Genomic DNA, 18,780 nt, shown 5'->3' with positions numbered 1-18,780 from the left:
CTGATTCAACTTCTATTTTTATCAGTGTTACCATCAAACTGCCTCGCTTTGGGAGGTGGACTAGCCTGCCTCTCCCTGCGCTCAGTATTAATCTCGGCAGAAATTCGGATTGGCTCGATATTTGTACTGACGCTTTCACTTAATTATGGGACAGTCCTTCCTAATTCATGTTTTAAAATTCAGCGTTCACTTATGATGCTTGTTTCCATTGAAATTTTAATATTCTTGTCTTGCCCACTTCAATTTTGCAGCTCTATTATAATTCAAATGAATTATTTAAATTATTTCTGCATTTCCACTGATATTTGTGAATATTAATTATACCCCCACTCCAAAGGAAAAGAGGGTACCAGTATACTGTTTTACCCTTGTGTGTCTGTCTGGCCTACTGTCCATCCTTCTGTCTGTCTATCCATAACAAAAATTTCAGTCACATTTTTCTCAGCAACTACTCATCAAAAGGAGGGGGCATAAGTGTTTTACAAACATCTCTTGTTAACTGGGTTTTCCAAAGGAAAAGTCCAGTTATTGAAATTGTGAAATTGGGGGGCTTGGCTAGCAGATGGGTAGGCGGCTGCCAAAAGGATACCTATTGTATGGATAACTCCTCCTACAGTTTTGAAGTTAGGAAGTTGTTGTTTTGCAGATCAGTTCTACATATATCAGAGAGATGTGCATATTACTTGGATTTTGATTTTTGGTGATTAATGCAAAAAACACCACCTGTTGAACTTACTCATTTTTTCACATTATATTGCATATAGGGTACCCCTATTGTATAGATAACTCCTCCTACAGTTTTAAAGTTAGGAAATTGTTGTTTTGCAGATCATTTGTACATACATCAGAGATGTTAATTGTAAAAACAGCAATTATTGTTTTATTATATGACCCAGGGATTGATACAGACGTATGTATCAAATTGAGTAGAAAACCTCATCACCTAGCTATACTTAGTTTGAATCATATAACATTAAACTTCATTAAACCAAAGTAATATTGATAACCAATAGCATTCTGAAAATTCCTGATATTTTAATAGTGAAATGTAGAAAAAATCAAATGTTATATTCACCTCTTAGGTCTAGTGCAGGTAAATATAACTTTGTTTCCAGAACATTGGATTTCAACCAATCAGAGAGAGAGAGAGAGAGAGCTAAGAATTAATCATATAAAATGATTTTATGATTGGATTTGGTTTTAGAATACTGGTATAAATTAAGGGTAAAGGGCTTGGTAGTTGCCCCCCCCCCCCCATCCACCCCCTCCCCCAATGAGACATTGGTCATTGTTATACCTGAGCTGTATCTGTATATGGATTGGATATTTCCCCCTATGATTACCATATCAATGTGTTGATAATTTTTTTAGAGGTACATGTATATATCTTACCAAACCTTCTGTGTAACATGAATGATAATTTTCAAAGGCAAAGAAAAAATTTACAAAGAAATAATGTTCAGACTGTTGTTGCAATTTCCGTAGGAACAAAGAATATTTCAGTAAGTTCGCGGATTAATTTTGCAAATATAAGTTATACGAAGTTTAATTTTTACATATTTTATTTGAAGGTTCCTGTGACAAAGAAAGAGTATGGTGCTATAACAGACATTGATTTCTGTCCCACTGCGCCACATTATTTTGCTGTGACCAATTCCACAAGGGTAAGATTATATATTTTTAGAGCTACCAACCCTTAAGATTTTTGCGTAAGGCTTACAAAATGAGCACATAAAATATGCCTTACAATTTCTCTTTTTATTCTTCTGATGTTTTTCTTTTTATCAAAGTTTGGAATTCCAGAATTTTCAGATCAATCAGTGTACAGTTTAACTATTATGATGAATATTGTCATACTCTCAACATGGCTTACTTGTATCTGGTTTCGCTTTTAGAAGGCCAATTTTTGCTATCGCAGAATAGTGCAGAATATAAATTAAATGCATTCAGATAAATATCAATATGATAAACTGAGAGATAATATCTATATCATCGTTTACCAAAGGGATGCAAGAAATGAAAAAAGATATTGAATACAAAATAGAGTTTTGTGGTTTCTTTTTTTGTTTATTTTTACGCTCCAGTGTATTACCATACAATGAGTGTTCTTCTCACCTCAATCTTGATGGTAGCTAGAGCTCATAATTTTTGCCTGTCCTTTTGCCATTTAGCTGCTTTTGCTAATATGTATAATGAATTTTTAACCGGGTTTTCCAACGGAAAAATCCGGTTATTTAAAATGGTGAAAATGGCGGGCAGGCGGGCGGGCGGCTGCCAAAAGGGTACCCTCATTGTACAGATAACTCCTCCTACAGTTTTCAAGATAAGAAGTTGTTCTTTTGCAAATCAATTGTACATATATTAGAGGTGTGCATATTGCTAGGATTTTGATTTCTGATAATTCATGGAAAAAAACCCCAGGCTTTTGGACTTAGTCATTTTCGGGCAAAACATTGCATATAGGATACTCCATTTCACTGGATACGGGTTGACATGGATTATGGATACAGTTCACATAAATGAAAACCCGGTTTGCTGTCACATTGACAGCTTTTCACTTGTTGCAAGTTCACTTGCTTTTTATTTCTTCAACAATTTCAACAAAGAGAAAAAGAAAATAAATATATTTGAGATCTGTAAAATTGAAAATCAAGTACTTCGCCAAGTGTCATGCATATGTGTAAGTGGTCACATTCAGGAATACACTTATTCGAATCTATGTCAACATGTTAAAAAACTAATTTCTGCTAAATATCGTACAATATCGTTCATGCCAAATATAATACATTTACAGTATAGGTTAAAATTGAAAATGTAAAAATGAAAAAAGAAATGAATTACGAATTTGATATACAAGATCCTGCACAATTTTAAAGAACTACAGACACTTGTGGTAATACATTTAATAATAATTGTGATCAAATTCTTAACACACCTACTGTATATGAGTTATTGTCATAAACAGTCTGACATTTTGATTAAATGTGTGAATCATTATACCCCCGCAAAGAAAGTTTAGGGGGGGGGGGTATATTGGTTTCACTCTGTCCGTCTGTCTGTAGACACAGCTTTGTCCCCCTATAGAATTTTTTACTACTGCATGGAACAGTCTGAAAATTTGTACGTATGTTGATCATCATCTGAAGATGTGCACCTGCAATCTTATTTTAAGATCAGACAAGATTTAATGATTTTATGACAGTTTTCATTTCTCTCTAAAATATATTTTTATTATCTCCAGATGGAAGTTTTTTTGTCTTTATGTCTTAACTTAATTTATTTTTTTTAAGTATTCTATCAACTGACAATGCAAAATTTTTGTTTGTCAATGATAAATTCTTAGGAGCTAATAAGAACATCAAAGACAAATGTTGCTGAATTCATTTGTCCCAAGGGGGCCATTATCTGAGCCATGGTTTAGATGGAGCATGTGTTAAGGGAAAATTGATAATCTTTAAAATGGGCGGTGGTTTTGGGGCTATTTTAAAATTGTTTCATGTAAACCAAAAGTTTCTATCATTATAAGTAAATAAATAATATCATTATTAATAAAGAAGTTAACTATTTTTAGAAGTTGTTTAAATTTATTAGTCAAGTAAATTGATGAAGTGACCCTATAGGGCATTGATTTAAATGAAATTCAAAATTACTGATATGATTGTAGTGTTTAGGCAATTTTAAAATTGTTTGTAATATTAAATTTTCTTTTTTACATATTTTGACATAGAATGGTAATTATGCTAATGTTTTGGGAGTTTATTAAATTTAACAAGCTCATAAAAAAAAATCATAGTCCTATAGGATCATTTTTCTGATATGGAGTTCCATTGTACCATAGGAGAAAGTGAGGAAATTTTGAAACAACTAATTGCATCTGTCAAGACTCTTATTAGAAAGATATTCAAAGTTTTATCAACAGAAGAGCATTGCTTGGCTACCAGTATTTCCATTTACTGCAAAGGGAGGGGTTATTGTCATTTTGTTGGTTTTTCTTTAAAACAATTAAATAAAATAAAAATATCAGAAGATACATAAATTTGTTAATGTATTACTGTTATACATATGTATTTACAGTGAAATTCTGACAATTTTGATTTTAATTTTTCTTTGTTAACTATTTTTTTTTTTACAATTCTAGATTTTTTTAATTTGTATGTGTTCCAAACCTTTATTATTCAATTCAATTATTTGTCCCTTTTGAAATTAGCCTTGCGGGGGTTTTAGTCCCATTAGGACATTTCTAGTTAATATTGTCAATTTGGTTGGTAGATTTAGGTCCAGTCATCCAGGACTGCTTTCAGAGCTTGCGTGCAACTGTTGCCAGGTGAAAGAGGATTAAACATTAAGGCCATAGTACTGTCTGGTGCATTATATTCTACTTTAGATATTTTTCTCTTACTAAAACAAATAGAATTTAAGCTAGATGTGAACAATTGTTTTCTCTATCATATTATGATGATCTAAGTACTGTAAAACATTTTTTATTCGCATAGATTTAATTTCACAATTTACTTGGGTCTGATATACTGATTCATGACAACTGATTTTCGCAACAAAAGACTAATCCACAGTATTGTTGCAATAACATCCATAGGTCAAGTATTGGTTCATGGAGAGAAATAGTCATGATGACCAGGCTCTTGCAAACCTTGTGTAAATTTCTTGCATGCAGATAAAACTTGGTTTACATTATTATATGATATGCTGCATGTATAATGTATTGGCTGTATAAGGAAAGATAATCCTTATTTAGACATTGGCTGTCCATATAAGGAAAGATAATCCTTATTTAGACATGGACTGTCCATATAAGGAAAGATAATCCTTATTTAGACATGGACTGTATATTAAAAGATTTCAAGAGACTAGCAGGAAAAGAGTACTTATACTTGTATTTATACCTTTACATGTATTTATTATGTATTTTTCAAGTCAAGAGTAGTCAGTGTTAAATATCTGGTAAATCATGTTGGTGTCCCCTGTAAAACATAACTGATTTCAGGCAAAACCTGTAAGATTTTTTTCCTTTTTGAGAAAAGTTATGCAGGGATTGATTACATTGCTAGCTGGTTATATGGTTCTTTTAATTAATTCTTTTTAACAAGACGGGTGATTTTCATGTTAAACTGATACGTAGGGAACTATAAAAATGGATGTTTGTGTATCATTTTTGTGTAATTTGAGTTATTACTTACCGGTACAACATTTGAGTATTGGTGAATGAAACATATACCACTTTTGATATTGCAAGGGGACACAAAACAAAGCGATGTACTGATAGAAACACAAAGAAAAAAGAATCTGTAGAGTATAATTGTTCTTTGTTTTGATAAAAACTTTTCCAGACTGAAAAATACTTCAACTGATCTGTTTTCATGTAGAAGCCTTGACCTATTTTTTCTCATTTTGATTTTGTTTTGTAATAAATCAGAATAAGTTAACCTTTGTACATGAAACTATTGGCATACATGTACATTCATGTTTGTGTAATCATACAATATGTTTAGATGAGAACAGATGAGGGGGAAAACAAATGTGGGGACTTAAACATAGTATTTTTTATGTTCTCTTTTCACAGGTACAAGTTTACAGCCCTACCTCCCTGCAGATTCACAAAACCATTAGTCGGTTCAAAGAGGTGGCATACTCTGGCAGTTTCCGTAGCGATGGTAAACTGTTGGTTGCTGGGGGAGATGAGGGGTCTGTCCGACTTTTTGATGTTGACAGTAAATCATTACTGAGGCTGTTTAAAGGTCACAGTGGGTGAGCAGATCAAGAGAGTGGTTTCAGTTTAATGAACAATGTGTATATAAAGAAGTCAAATAGATTGGGCTCAATATAGGAATATATTGAAAAACAAATCTTAGAAATTTTCTCCTGGCGATCAGCAAAACCATGATTTATCATATTTATATAAATGCATCCTCATGTAGTAATTTGATACTTACATGAAAAAAGCTCATCTTTTTGTATATACGTTTGTAAGCATAACACTAATAATTTATTTGTTTAAGCTCAGGTGAGCCATGTGGTCCCTGGGCCTCTTGGTTTTGCATGGCAAGGGGTTGAAATTAAATAAAAACACTCCACTTTGCTAACTAACAGTGAACTATACATGTAATTAAGTACAGGTTGTTAGATCAAAAGTCATTATGGCTTTCTGAACTTCAAATAAAGGACACACCGAATAAAAGCTGCCATTTATTGCAGAGCTGTCCATGTTACGAAGTTTTTGACTGACAAAACTCGAATTTTCTCTGGTTCTGATGACAACAGTGTGTCGGTGTGGGACATTCCAAGTGAAAGTCAGCTTTTATCATACAGAGAGCACCAGGTAAGTACGAGAACTAGTTAATTTATCATACAGAGAGCACCAAGTAAGTACGAGAACTAGTTAATTAAGTCTTTACTGCAGGATGAGAACTTGTACAAGTTTGAATTCTTTTATCTTTCACCAGAAATTCCTGTCTTAAATGCTTGACAACTTCTTTTATTTGTTCTAATCTCCATGAAGTTTCTTTTCTGTTGGATTCACATAGCTTGTAAGCATTTCTTATAAATAAAGATGAAAAATGTATATCATGGAGTTTATATTTATTTCAGTGGTATATCTGATTCACTTTATGCATGTTAGTGAAAGGACTGGAGAGAAATGATTGTTTATATTAGATTTAATTGATCAAAGCACAACGTTGAATAAATTATTTATTAAGGACATTTGACGTGGAAATGTCCACAATATCCACATCAGAATGTATAGAGAAACTAAAGCTCAGTCTTTAAGAATTCCAATATGCTCATCTATGTTCCTCCATTTGTAATAATGGACGCACTATAAGTCTGGCTTTTATTTTCATTATTGATATCACGATTTCTATATGATATGAAGACTTAATGAATACCATTTTCCAGTCAAACCCAAATTCTGTTACAGGATACCAAACTATATTAAATGATATTTAAGCCACGCGTTTCTCCAGGCGCAGACATTATAGGCAAGATTTCATCATGTTTCAGTTTTTTTTAAGTTTGTTAAAAAAAATTCTTCCCTTTATTGCAAAAATCCCCCTTGAACATTTCACGACTAAATTGATAATTTCATTAAATCCGGAATATTGACTAGACAAGTTTCCATTTCATTTTCATTATAATGACACTGATAATAAATACCAATGATAATGAAAATTCATTTTTTAATATATTTATTTTGCAACCAACCCATAAAGATGTATCGTTGAAGCAGTTTTATTTTACAGCATATTTTTTTTCCTAAACCAAAAAAAATGAATAAAACTTTAAAAAATCTCCAACTGTCTGATCAAAATGCATCTTGAACTTTTCAACTTTTACGATTACGATTAAAATCATTTTTTTTTTCTCCATCTCTGTTTTTCTCAAGCACAGGAAGTATTAGGAACAAACGTGTCAGTATATCAGAAATTCAGCAGCACATTAAGTTGTTGATTCGACTTAATTCAAGCGACTTCCTCTCGACCATTAATGCAACAAAAAAGCTAACTCGATCTCTTCAACCGCGGCGCAAGATGCTGCGATGAATTCAATTCCAGATTTTTTGTGGCAAATTTTATGGTTTCAAATTTTATAAAAATGCATAAAGGTCAGTCAAGGTCAAATTGGCGCTTCCAATCAAATTAGAAATATTGGTTGTGATATCCCCCAGTTCCCACTTCCACTTCGGCTGTCAGTTAAAAGCGTCAAGACAAGAATATAAAAGTCAGCGCTCGCCTCATGTTGAGTATATAAAATCAATTTACATGATGCAATAAACCAGAAATATTCAGATATTCCACCTATTATTTTTCTTAAGTGTTATAAAACGGAGAAAGCTTTTGGAGAGTAGTTTTATCAGGGGATGTGGCCGCTTGAAGCACCTTGTTTCATTTTTCTCTATTTTTGATTCGCAGGTTTATCGTTTTTACACGATATATATTTTTTGTAAGGAGACATAATTTTATTTTCTTCTGAATCTCGACTTGACATTTTAACTTCTTTTCCATCTGAAACTTTAATGAGTTATGTGGACGTAGATTTCCAGAGATGTTTAAAAACCGTCTCTTGATTTTTTGCATCATCTCAGAGAAAAAAACCCCTAGCAAATGCAGTTCCAAAATGAATAGTGAAAGTTCAAACAGTAAAAAATTCCGTAGAAGTGCTAAGTACAAGGTTTATGTTTACAATTTTTGTACCTTTGTACTTGTATTAAACACGCTGCGTGGATTCTCCAAGATATAAAAAAATCTCACAAAGAGACGTAAAATCTAAGATCATTTGGAACAAGACTACGGGATGGAGAGGCTTGACCTCTTCATATCAAAACACGTGTAAACCCTGACTTTACGACGGGATGTCTCACCGTTATAACCAAGCATGATAGCTAAGGACTATCAAAACATTGAATCACAAAAAACCCAATGGCCAACATCGTCCATACGCCTCTTTTTTAATTTTGATCTCAGTGGGTGACTTCTACACATGGGATTGATTCAAAATGGAAAAAAAGTAACATGCAAAGAGTATGCCGTCCTATTCGTAGTATTCGGTTGTAACTGGTGCTTATCTATTATGGCCAAAGTAAATAAAATATATGTACACTGTTAAGACACTCTCTCTCTCTCTCTCTCTCTCATAACCTGAACTGTGTTTTGGAAATATAAAGCGTGTGTAGATCTGTCTTCGTCACCTTTGAATTGTTTGTCATGGCATAAAGTCCTCATGGAAGGTTTCTGTAATCGTCATATCATTTCTGATCGGCTTATCGTGGTATAAGAGCTTGTTAACTACTAATCTAGTAACCGTTTTCCAATTGATGGTGATGGCTTCGAGATAACGAAAGTGAAACGGTGACTAGAATTCGCCGATAACAGATGTTTGTTGATTGATGAGGGGGAACCAACAATCCATGCTTCTTAGGAGTTTCGTTGACTGTAGATCATTTTTTGGCCGGACATTAGAGTAAGTTTGTTGTAGAACGTCCGTTTTGTTGTTGGTAAGGTAATCAGATGTCGTACAAACAAGACAAAGCACTTGATGACTGTACACTGACACTCTCTCTACCCCATGGAGAATATTGCTATCCCCTACCAATTATATTTATCAATTTATCTATTTATAAATTGCTGTTCGATATAAAGAAGATATCCAAACAATTGCGAAGCTGTGGGTCTGGTTTTTATGATTTCTTTATTGCCTGCATAAAGTGTGCACTTATTTTGCCGTGTGTTCACTACGAGTGCGGTCAGACGGTGCACACAACTGCAAAGTTCTCGTACTCCAGGACGAATGCGGCGCGATTGTTTCTCAAAAATTACAAACTGCGTAACCATCTATATGTCAAATAACACTTTTACTTTTAAAAATATACCAGAGAGAGAGAGAGAGAGAGAGAGAGAGAGAGAGAGAGAGAGAGAGAGAGAGGGTGATCATTTTCAATTTTAAGCCATCTTTAAGCAGCAAAGTTAATTTAACGTTTAACGTTAACGCCACTAGCTTGTAGCTGTTTAATGATTTGTCTTGTCAGTTGTTAAGACAATCTCAGGTAGTTTACAAGAAGTAATTGCGTTATAGACCGCAAACCATATAATTTTTAAAAAGAATGGTTTAAAATACGTAAATTTAGAAAAAATGATTAAAAATGTTATGAAGGAAATGTATGACTTAGTGTCTACAATGTTGCTTAACTCGACGTATTGCATATACATTGCAAGAAATTCCTCTCACAGACATACGGACAAAGTGATGTCAGTTCTCACTCCATACATATAGACTAAATTTTTCTGCGATGAACGATATCATCGGTTGTTTAGTCAACATCCAGTACCGTTCATCGCACCTATAGCCTGGCCATTGCGATCGGCTAATTGATAATTCTTATTTCTTGACAATTAGAATGAATCATTATGAAAACAGATATTTTAGAAAGATAGCGTCAAAGTTTTTGTTTAAGACGATGCCATATAAAGACATGTACGTTTTAAAATCATTCTGTAAAATGTTGACGTATTTAGTGCTGATATTTATCAACTGTTTCTATGGAAACTGGTGTTTTCTAAATAGGGATAAATATGTATATGACGAAATTCCGCGTCATAAAATGATATACATTTATACTATAACACAAATAAACAATTTTTCAGTATTTCTCACACCTCTCCTTCAGAGCTCCTTTATCTTTATTTTTTTTATTTTTAAACATGTTTATGTATTTATTGTCATATATGCCTCACATTTTTCTGTTCTTTTATCAAGCTTATTTTCTTTCAATTTTGTCCAGTTTTAAAGAAATTTGGCCAAGAAATTTGTATCATACTTAATACATAAATTCACGTTCAAAGAAGTATAATATATACACTTTTCTGTGACTGTGACCTTCCCATGACCTTGACCTCACGATTTCTTATTTCGCAATTAGCGCGGTTTAAAACAAATTGATCAGTATTTTTTTTTATTAAACGAAACAATTAACAAAGATCAACGAATATTACAAGTAATGAAAATCAATTCAGTGAGAAATGTTTTTAAATATTTTTTACATGGAGCACAGGGTCATTTCCTTTTCATGTTGGTCACAGGACCAAAAGATTCTATGTGGGACTAGTTCAGATATACATTGTAGGTATTTACCCGATTTTGTTTGGATACTAGTATTGTTTTTGCGATCATAACTGGTAATCTAATTACAAGAAGTGATACTGCCATTTCTACGAACTTTGTCCAATCCAAAACGATATAGGAGTCACTCAAGCACTTTTTCATTATTTTTATGTAGCAAGATAATGTATTTACGAAGACCGAGAATTGCCATAGCGCGCATATTTGTCCCCAATGCCGGGCACTCTCTCTCGTTCATCAAGCAAGCTCCACAATGTTGTTTCTCGTATTAGAATTGGTATTTAGGTTCGCAATTAGTTCGCATCTTTCAAGATGGAATATATTTTATACCACTTTACCATATGTTTAAGGATGATATCCCATAGCATATGTCAGCTGCCTCGTTATATACAATGAATTATAGAAAATCCACCACGAATTTGATAATTTTAATGCATGAATGAATAAAATGACACGCCCTTTTAGAGTTGATAGCTTGGGACGGTTCTTATTTAATGAATGAGGCTCTATTGATGATGTTGTACACCCCGTACTGTGAATTTTGTTCTGGTTTGTGTCATTGTTCTTTCGCTGAATAAAAATAAATATATAATGGATGGACCTTGGTACAGTATCGTATATGAAGAAATGAAGACCATAGAACAGTACTTAATGACATATATCGTGACATTGTTTGTCGCAAAGTTCTCACTCATTGTGAGCAAAATAAAAAATAAATGCGTTGAAATTAAAACTGATCAATTATGTCACACGGAGGTGAATGCACAGTCACGTTGAACCGAACTGTAGGAAACGTGACACGGCAGGTACAGCAATAAGAGTAATATTAAGAAACGAAATTGTCGGCGCAAATCTTAAACCACTGTCTATAAGTTCATAACCGCGAAACATAATATTAACATGTGAAGACATTCTTATAAGCAGGATGATCCGACTCCTTAATTTTTCTTAGATATTTCCCTTTGTGAACTAAGAAATTTAGTCATTAATCGATACTGTATACAGGGAAATATTTGCGCCGTTTCATTTTCGCCCCTTTCGCCCTCGTTGTCAGTGGACGAATTTAAGACAGGGTAAATTCCAATGTTCCAAAACATCTATCTTTAAATACAACTTTTGCCTTGTTGAATTCAGGCGGGGCGATACCGTTTGCAAGTGAAAAGGGACGAAAATAACACGGGGCGTAAAATACCTTGTATACAGTATATAGTATTGAACAGTTCCTTTTTAAAAGCTGCACAGAATTTCATAAAACTTCGTACATAGTTTAGACGATGCAACGTGCATATTACTAGGAAATTTCAGTGACAATTCTTTATTCTCTTAACAGCATAATTTATAGTGCCGATACCAGTAAAACATTTAACATAATTTGAACTAAATTTTTTGTGTATTTCATGCTAACCCGGCCATTCATTACGTGTAACATATCAAGTAATGTTGGACTAATAATATTATATATGTAATTGAGCCTGCTCATTTTTTCTTTTCTTTTTTTTTACTTACTAGATATTATGTATTTGTATTTGTGAGTATTATTTATTTTTCCTGCAGGACTATGTCCGTTGTGGCATTGCTAGTGCCTCCAGCACAGACCTTATTTTGACAGGTAATATAGCGTATTAACTACTTTTATTAACTCGCCTACATGTAGGAAATAATTAAAAACAGCAGAGCGTTCATTAAAATTGGGGATTTGAATCTTTTTTCGCATATTTTTTAACTTAGGCTCCTATGACCACACTGTAAAGCTGTTCGATACCCGGATAAATGACTCCGTGATGACGTTTCAACATGGCCACCCGGTGGAGAGTGTCCTGATGTTCCCGAATGGCGGAATCTGTCTGTCTGCAGGTACAAACCCGTCATTTTACTGAAAGAGTAAACCAAATTTTATTAAAATGGGCATCGAAAGAACACGAAAACCATTAGTTTCTGCTAAAAAAAACACCTTTACTTTCAGTTTATATGTTGCATGAACAACATCAGAGTCTAAGTTCATTAAATATCATGTTTGGGAAATTTTAAATAAAAAAATTACCTATTTGATAGATTGAATGTAAAACGTTCATTACAAGTGCATGTGCTTAATATCAGTGAGGCAAACATTGAGTCCTTGGATACAATAACATTAGATATTTAATTTACCTAAACAATTAGTCTATACCCTTGGTGTTTGCAAAAAGTTATATATATATATATATATATATATATATATATATATATATATATATATATATATATATATATATATATATATATATATATATATATATATATATATATATATAATTTGCAGTAGTCATAATATAAAATATGTCAGGAAGGACACTAGTATACAATGTATATTATAATATCGTTTTTGTTTGTTTGGTTTTTTATGAAAAAAATATTCATTCTCTATTACGGACATCTGCTAAAATGAATTTAAAGATATAATTTATAGATTTGATAATATTTATTCTTTATAGTTCCGAGTTTTTTCTAAAACGAAAAGAAAATAATTTCATGCCCTTAACGTAAGTTTTGATTGTGGGTATGATTTACTGTTTTGTCTAAAAAAAACTCAAATCTTACGCATGGACGCATTTGTAAACCAAATTTTATTAAAATGGGATTTAAAAACAAACCAAAATTCTACGTTGAATGCTGAGGTTCCGGTTTATAAGCTAGGAATAGTAAACTTGAAGACAGACTGGGTTTACCGTTATCCAGAAACAAGCCGCTCATGTGGTAGATGTTTCCTGCATCAATATCATCATTCATCATCCACTTTGTTCTGCACTTTTAATCTCCCTGATAATCTCTGATATAAGGTTTCCTCAAATTCAGCAAAATGTTTTCTTTTCGGATAAATTGGATGAGAATGTGACCGTCTCCTGTCGTGGTTACGGCTCAACAATTTTACGGCTCATTGACTGCGGGACTACTGTCGAGTTGATGCCAATTTGGGTTCTGGGACACCTCCTGAATCAGTGGGGACCTCTGTGTCACTAATGGCCCTGTCTCCACGGAAGGACAGAATCTTTGGAAAAAAATCATATTTTTGTGATCTTATCAATTTGATTTCTTCCATTCGTTGGTATATTTACAGAGAGAGAGAGAGAGAGAGAGAGAGAGAGAGAGAGAGAGAGAGAGAGAGAGAGAGGTGTTTTTATAAAAAGGATTCCTACAAAGTTATAATTTGTTGGAAATTGTATTTTAAAAACCTGTAAACCAATGAATTTAAACAGCTGATGTATTTTACAGTCTTCGAACAGTAAAACATGCTTTTTTCTCAGTGGTATGATTTGAAGTTGAGAAAAGCCAGTCACATCTGATTAGAGGAATTTCGAAAACGATGATATCATATATGATAAGATTTTTTTCTGCTTGAAAAATTACTTATCTGTTATGTTGAAATTTGAGTTATCTAATGGAGTTTTATTAGAATTTATATCCGTTTAATTGATATTATCATAATTTTTGTCTTCTTTGTAAATTTAACGCAGTCAAAAATAAATGCAAAATATTGATAACACTGGTTGGAATTGAATCCCCGCCCAGCGGAGAATGAAGGCTTCGGATAGATAGGGATTCAAGTTATTGGTGATTAATATTGATTTTATTGCAATCACTGTTTCTCGCCTCACGATACTACTATGATTTGTATGAAAGTCTTATCTTCGCTCATCTTACTTAATAGTAGCATTAACCGTTTCATCGTTTCAATAAAATTCCGAGCCCGATTTTGTTTTGGGTTTATCGGTGACTGCGCCGTTAGGCTGTAGAAAAACATTTATTCGATATCTCGGGATTTTGAAGTTTGATATTAAAACATGTGTGATTTATAATGTTATTTGTATAAGTTTTTGTGCTGTTTTAATCGGTCATATCTGAACGCCCATGGAGTTGAGTTAGGCGCATTGTTTTATAGGATTTTTATACCTTGGACCGTGTTCCGTGTCTTTGCCCGGTTATGTTTATCAGAAATGCGTTAATCTTAAGATTATTTCGGCGTGCCCTTGATAGGTTGCATTACAAATGGCTTAAGAAATATAAAAGGATGTGTATGGGTTACGTGATTGGATAACGTCGCCATGTCAATCGGACATATGAAAAAAGAACAAATTTTATGGGAAAAAAATTGAGAAAATATCAAATTAGTTATATTTGTATAAAATTATTGACTATGATATGAAAATCAATATTTCGTATTAAAGAAAGTTAAATGATTTTGCAATCCTAAGTTACTAGTTTTTCAGAATTAGTATTCTTATACATTGTGTCATGGAATTCTATGATAAGAAATATTCTGACCAAAGGTTAAAAAAAAAAAAAGGTTTTTAAAATATGGCTTTAAGTTTAACAAAAATGGATGACGTCATTGTTTGCTTCAGTTTTGATTTTTGGTGCAGAATCGTTAAAGGTAAAATCTTGGTATAAGTTTTTAGAGGGACCGCTAATTGTAATTTCAAGATTGTGCCAGTTGATGAAAATCTGAACTGATCAAAATATATTTAACTATTTGATAAATGCTTATAACCTGTCATTGCCAGATTTTTGAAAATCTGCAAAGTGACCAAAACCAAAATGGTACTCGAATGCCGAAAAAGTAACTAAGGCTAGGTACTGAACTTGTCGATGTGGATCACACTGGGTGGATAATGCTAGTAAGAAAGTATATGCTTTGACTTAGAACATGCGTTAATAAAAGAGACATCATGGCAATTCTAAAGCTGTACCTCCCCAGCTGCCCGGAATCAAGAGACGACTTCAGTATATCACCTCCCGGCCTGGCCCGCCACGGGTTCTAAAGCTTAGAATCCGTGGTAAGTGTTGCCAATGTGGAACTACTTGTACAATAAAATACATGAACATGTCAAACATTCTTTGATTCCTTGTGAGCGTCTTTTACCCTGCGATCTGTTTGTAATTTATACACGCAGTAACCTCTAGTGGCCTCCATTATCAGGGGTCGATGATACTGTGGTGCGCCATATTGTGAGGGCGCGAGGGGATGCGTCTGGTTTCGGCCTAATTAAAACAATTGTTATGCTGAAGATGCAGACATCTGTCACGTGTCATTACGAGACGTTGATACAATGCATTTTCTGAGTGAAGTTGTATCAACCAAAAGTAACAGGACAGGCCACACCGTCACCAAAATTTTCATGCAATTTACTCAACTCGGTCCTCAACTCAATTTCTTCAAATAAAACTGCATAAATTTGAGGTCAGAGCTCAGAATTGAGGCTGAGTATTGACCTGAGGAAAATTGGTGATGGTAGGGGCATGGAATGTTTTCCCCTGAGGTTGTAATGTTGTCCTCGGTCACATGATCAATTTATGGAGACATGGTTATTTTTTCATATTTTCAAATTATAGTATTGTATAGAATATCAAATAAAGCATTTTGATGACATATTTGTTGTTAGATATCCGTATAAATCTTGAACTTCAAAATAACTACCATTCATCTTTCAGTTAAGTATGAAAAATCACCCATTAATATTTTCTTTCACTATTTATGTACTTACAGTAATAATAATTGAAATTTGTAAACAAGTGAATTTTAAACACAATTAATAGTCTGGAATATTCGTCTTTATTTGCTTGTTTATTTTCCTTTGATTATGTGTTAACTTAATTTTTGAAATTTGAAAAAAAAATTAATGGGGAGGGAACAAGTTATTAGAGTTTTACTGGTTATTATTTTACATGTATGTGCTAGTTTGTATTACAAATGACTATTCTATCAATGGAACGCAAGAAATGAGAAATTATTGTATAATTAGAGAAACGATTTTTTGTATACATTAGTCATTAATTTCGGGACGCTTGAAGTTTGGTGTAAGTTAAATTATGAACATTAATAAGTCAAGGTCTCACATTTCACAGCAAGCCAAGTAAAAAAGGGTACAAATTTTATCTTAGAGAAATCTACTTTTAATTCTTTATTACTTTGTATCAAAACGATATGTATCATGTTTAAATTTATGACATTATTCGTACCAATGAAGTAACGGGCAGTACACGTGAGTATAAAGAAATGCCGGATGATAGATATACATTTATTTAAGCCATATGTTCATTTGCAGAATTACACTTCTATAAAGATTTTTATTTGCGTGACATTCATCAAACATCAAATTAGGGGGGAGTTATAAGCGAATTGCTCGTAAAATATACACAAAGTAATATACTGGATCCTGTACAACATTAAGGGAAGCGTTATAGTTCACAAGTTTCTACGTTGTAAGAAGTAAACGAGTTATTTCATGATGATTTTAAAATGAGTGTAAACACTTCTACGGATATTTTGACCGATTTGCATACACCGCATCAAGATTCGATGAATTTGTGCATTCTTAATCACGACCTGCTTAATATTAACTTTGGTCTTTATCATAAGCTTCAAGATTTTCCATGCTCAATAATACAAAGCGTTGTTTTAATGACTTGCACTGCACAAAGACTTACAAAACTTTATTTTAATTCCAGCATGTGTGATAAGAAAACAAATATGCAATGAAATTCTCGTTTATTTAGGCAACCAATTGTGGTTTTTGCACATTTTTCTACATTTTTTTACCCATATGACTATACAAAAGCCGAACCTTTCTTTGTGAAATAAGAGCTTTTGTATTTTGAGATATTCCTTTAGTTCTTCTGCATAAATATATTAACAAATCTCATTTTGAAATCTGACCGTCGTTTGCAGTTCACTGGAATACCCATTGACATATTTCGGCTAAATTTATTTGTTATTTCGACTTCTCCTCATTCTGAGCGCCCCATGTCTGCTAGAATTAATTTGAAAACAATCATATTTGAAAAGTTCTCCTGCAGACTTTTGCACATGTTTAAGTAATTAATCAAGAAACAAAATTTGGCGTTTTAATCACGTCCAACTCACGTCTAACTCTCGCTGGCGAGAATTCGACCTCTTCACTCTGTCGTGTTGATGTAGAGTTATTTCTCAAATCGGGAAAATCTACTTGCCGAAGCATCTCAGACTACAGCTAATGTCACGAGAGTGTTGTCACTTGATAATTACTTTCATTAAAATGTTAATTGAAAAATATTTTCGATGAAGCGCTTTGCACTGTTGAATGTTTCAAGCTAACTTTTTTATTGCATGGTATGATTCATCAATCAATGGTAGAAGCTATATAAATTTGGCTACATCTTATAAATTCCATCATATACCGGTAAATTTATATGAACGTGTATGATTTATACTTTGTATATCAATAATTCTACAAATTTTACTCTACGTATCGTAAGATTTACATGTACGAGCAGTGTTATGAATTTTATAATAGAAAAACTAATGCTTTTGAAATTACTTCAAACAAAGCGTATTTTTTAGAATGATTAATAGTTTAGTTCTGTACCCTGTTATATATCCACGACCAAAAGGTTATTGAAGTGAAGACGTCTCATTCTTAAAGATAATTTGAAATGGATACGTTATTTTTTTCATAATGTACATGTAGATCGACTTGATGAGTTACAAGAGTGTCGGAGATCAATGAAGTTGAAAACTTCAAACATGTTACATGTAATATAACTATCCCTTAAAATTCCCATATTAAGATTAATGCATTTTTTTCAGAGGTATAATTCAAAAACAAGCTTCAGAAAGACGCGTTTATGTAGTTTGGTCTTTTGATGAATTCTTAATTGAAATGTTTTGTTTCGGAATATTTTCAGAACATTTGTATATTTTGACCTTTGATGATTTTTGCGCTTGGAATGCGAGGTCACACTCGAGTGAGGAACTAATTTTATGTTTCTATTTGTTTTGTTTGTTGAAGCTCAACAATCAAATCTTGTTAAGTAAAAATATACTCAACCTTACCACTTCAATAAAATTGATTTTATGACGTCATGCCAACTGAAATTTTACACGAAATGCTTATAAAAAAGAGAAAAGTCTGCATTCCTGGTAACAAGCCTTAATGTAGCTAAAGTACTATTACAAATCTAGTATGCTTGTCAGATCTGGCCATTGGTTCCAGCCAAGTTTCTACCTCTTGAAAATAAAAGAAGCCCTTTACATTTTTCTATTATATCACTTTCTAAACGATGTTTTAATAGATGAAGAGATGCCATTTTCCATAGATCGCTTCACGTTCTTAGAGTAGATTTTCGAGTACGACATCA

The 18,780-nt window shown here is 33.0% G+C and overlaps 1 protein-coding gene across 1 annotated transcript in view; it reads left to right on the top strand.

Moving 5' to 3' along the window:
• Nucleotides 1–18,780, top strand: part of LOC105326366 (U3 small nucleolar RNA-associated protein 15 homolog) — a 34,516-nt gene that overhangs the window by 1,413 nt on the left and 14,323 nt on the right. The window contains exons 2-6 of the mRNA XM_011426361.4: nt 1,572–1,664; nt 5,579–5,763; nt 6,211–6,334; nt 12,184–12,238; nt 12,358–12,483. Coding sequence (XP_011424663.3) covers nt 1,572–1,664; nt 5,579–5,763; nt 6,211–6,334; nt 12,184–12,238; nt 12,358–12,483 — 583 coding nt within the window. The remainder of the gene's footprint in view (nt 1–1,571; nt 1,665–5,578; nt 5,764–6,210; nt 6,335–12,183; nt 12,239–12,357; nt 12,484–18,780) is intronic.

This window comes from Magallana gigas, chromosome 6, assembly GCF_963853765.1.
Source record: "Magallana gigas chromosome 6, xbMagGiga1.1, whole genome shotgun sequence".
Classification (NCBI taxonomy): domain Eukaryota; kingdom Metazoa; phylum Mollusca; class Bivalvia; order Ostreida; family Ostreidae; genus Magallana; species Magallana gigas.
Note: the sequence above shows the minus strand (reverse complement) of the source record. Positions and strands in the feature narration are given on the sequence as shown.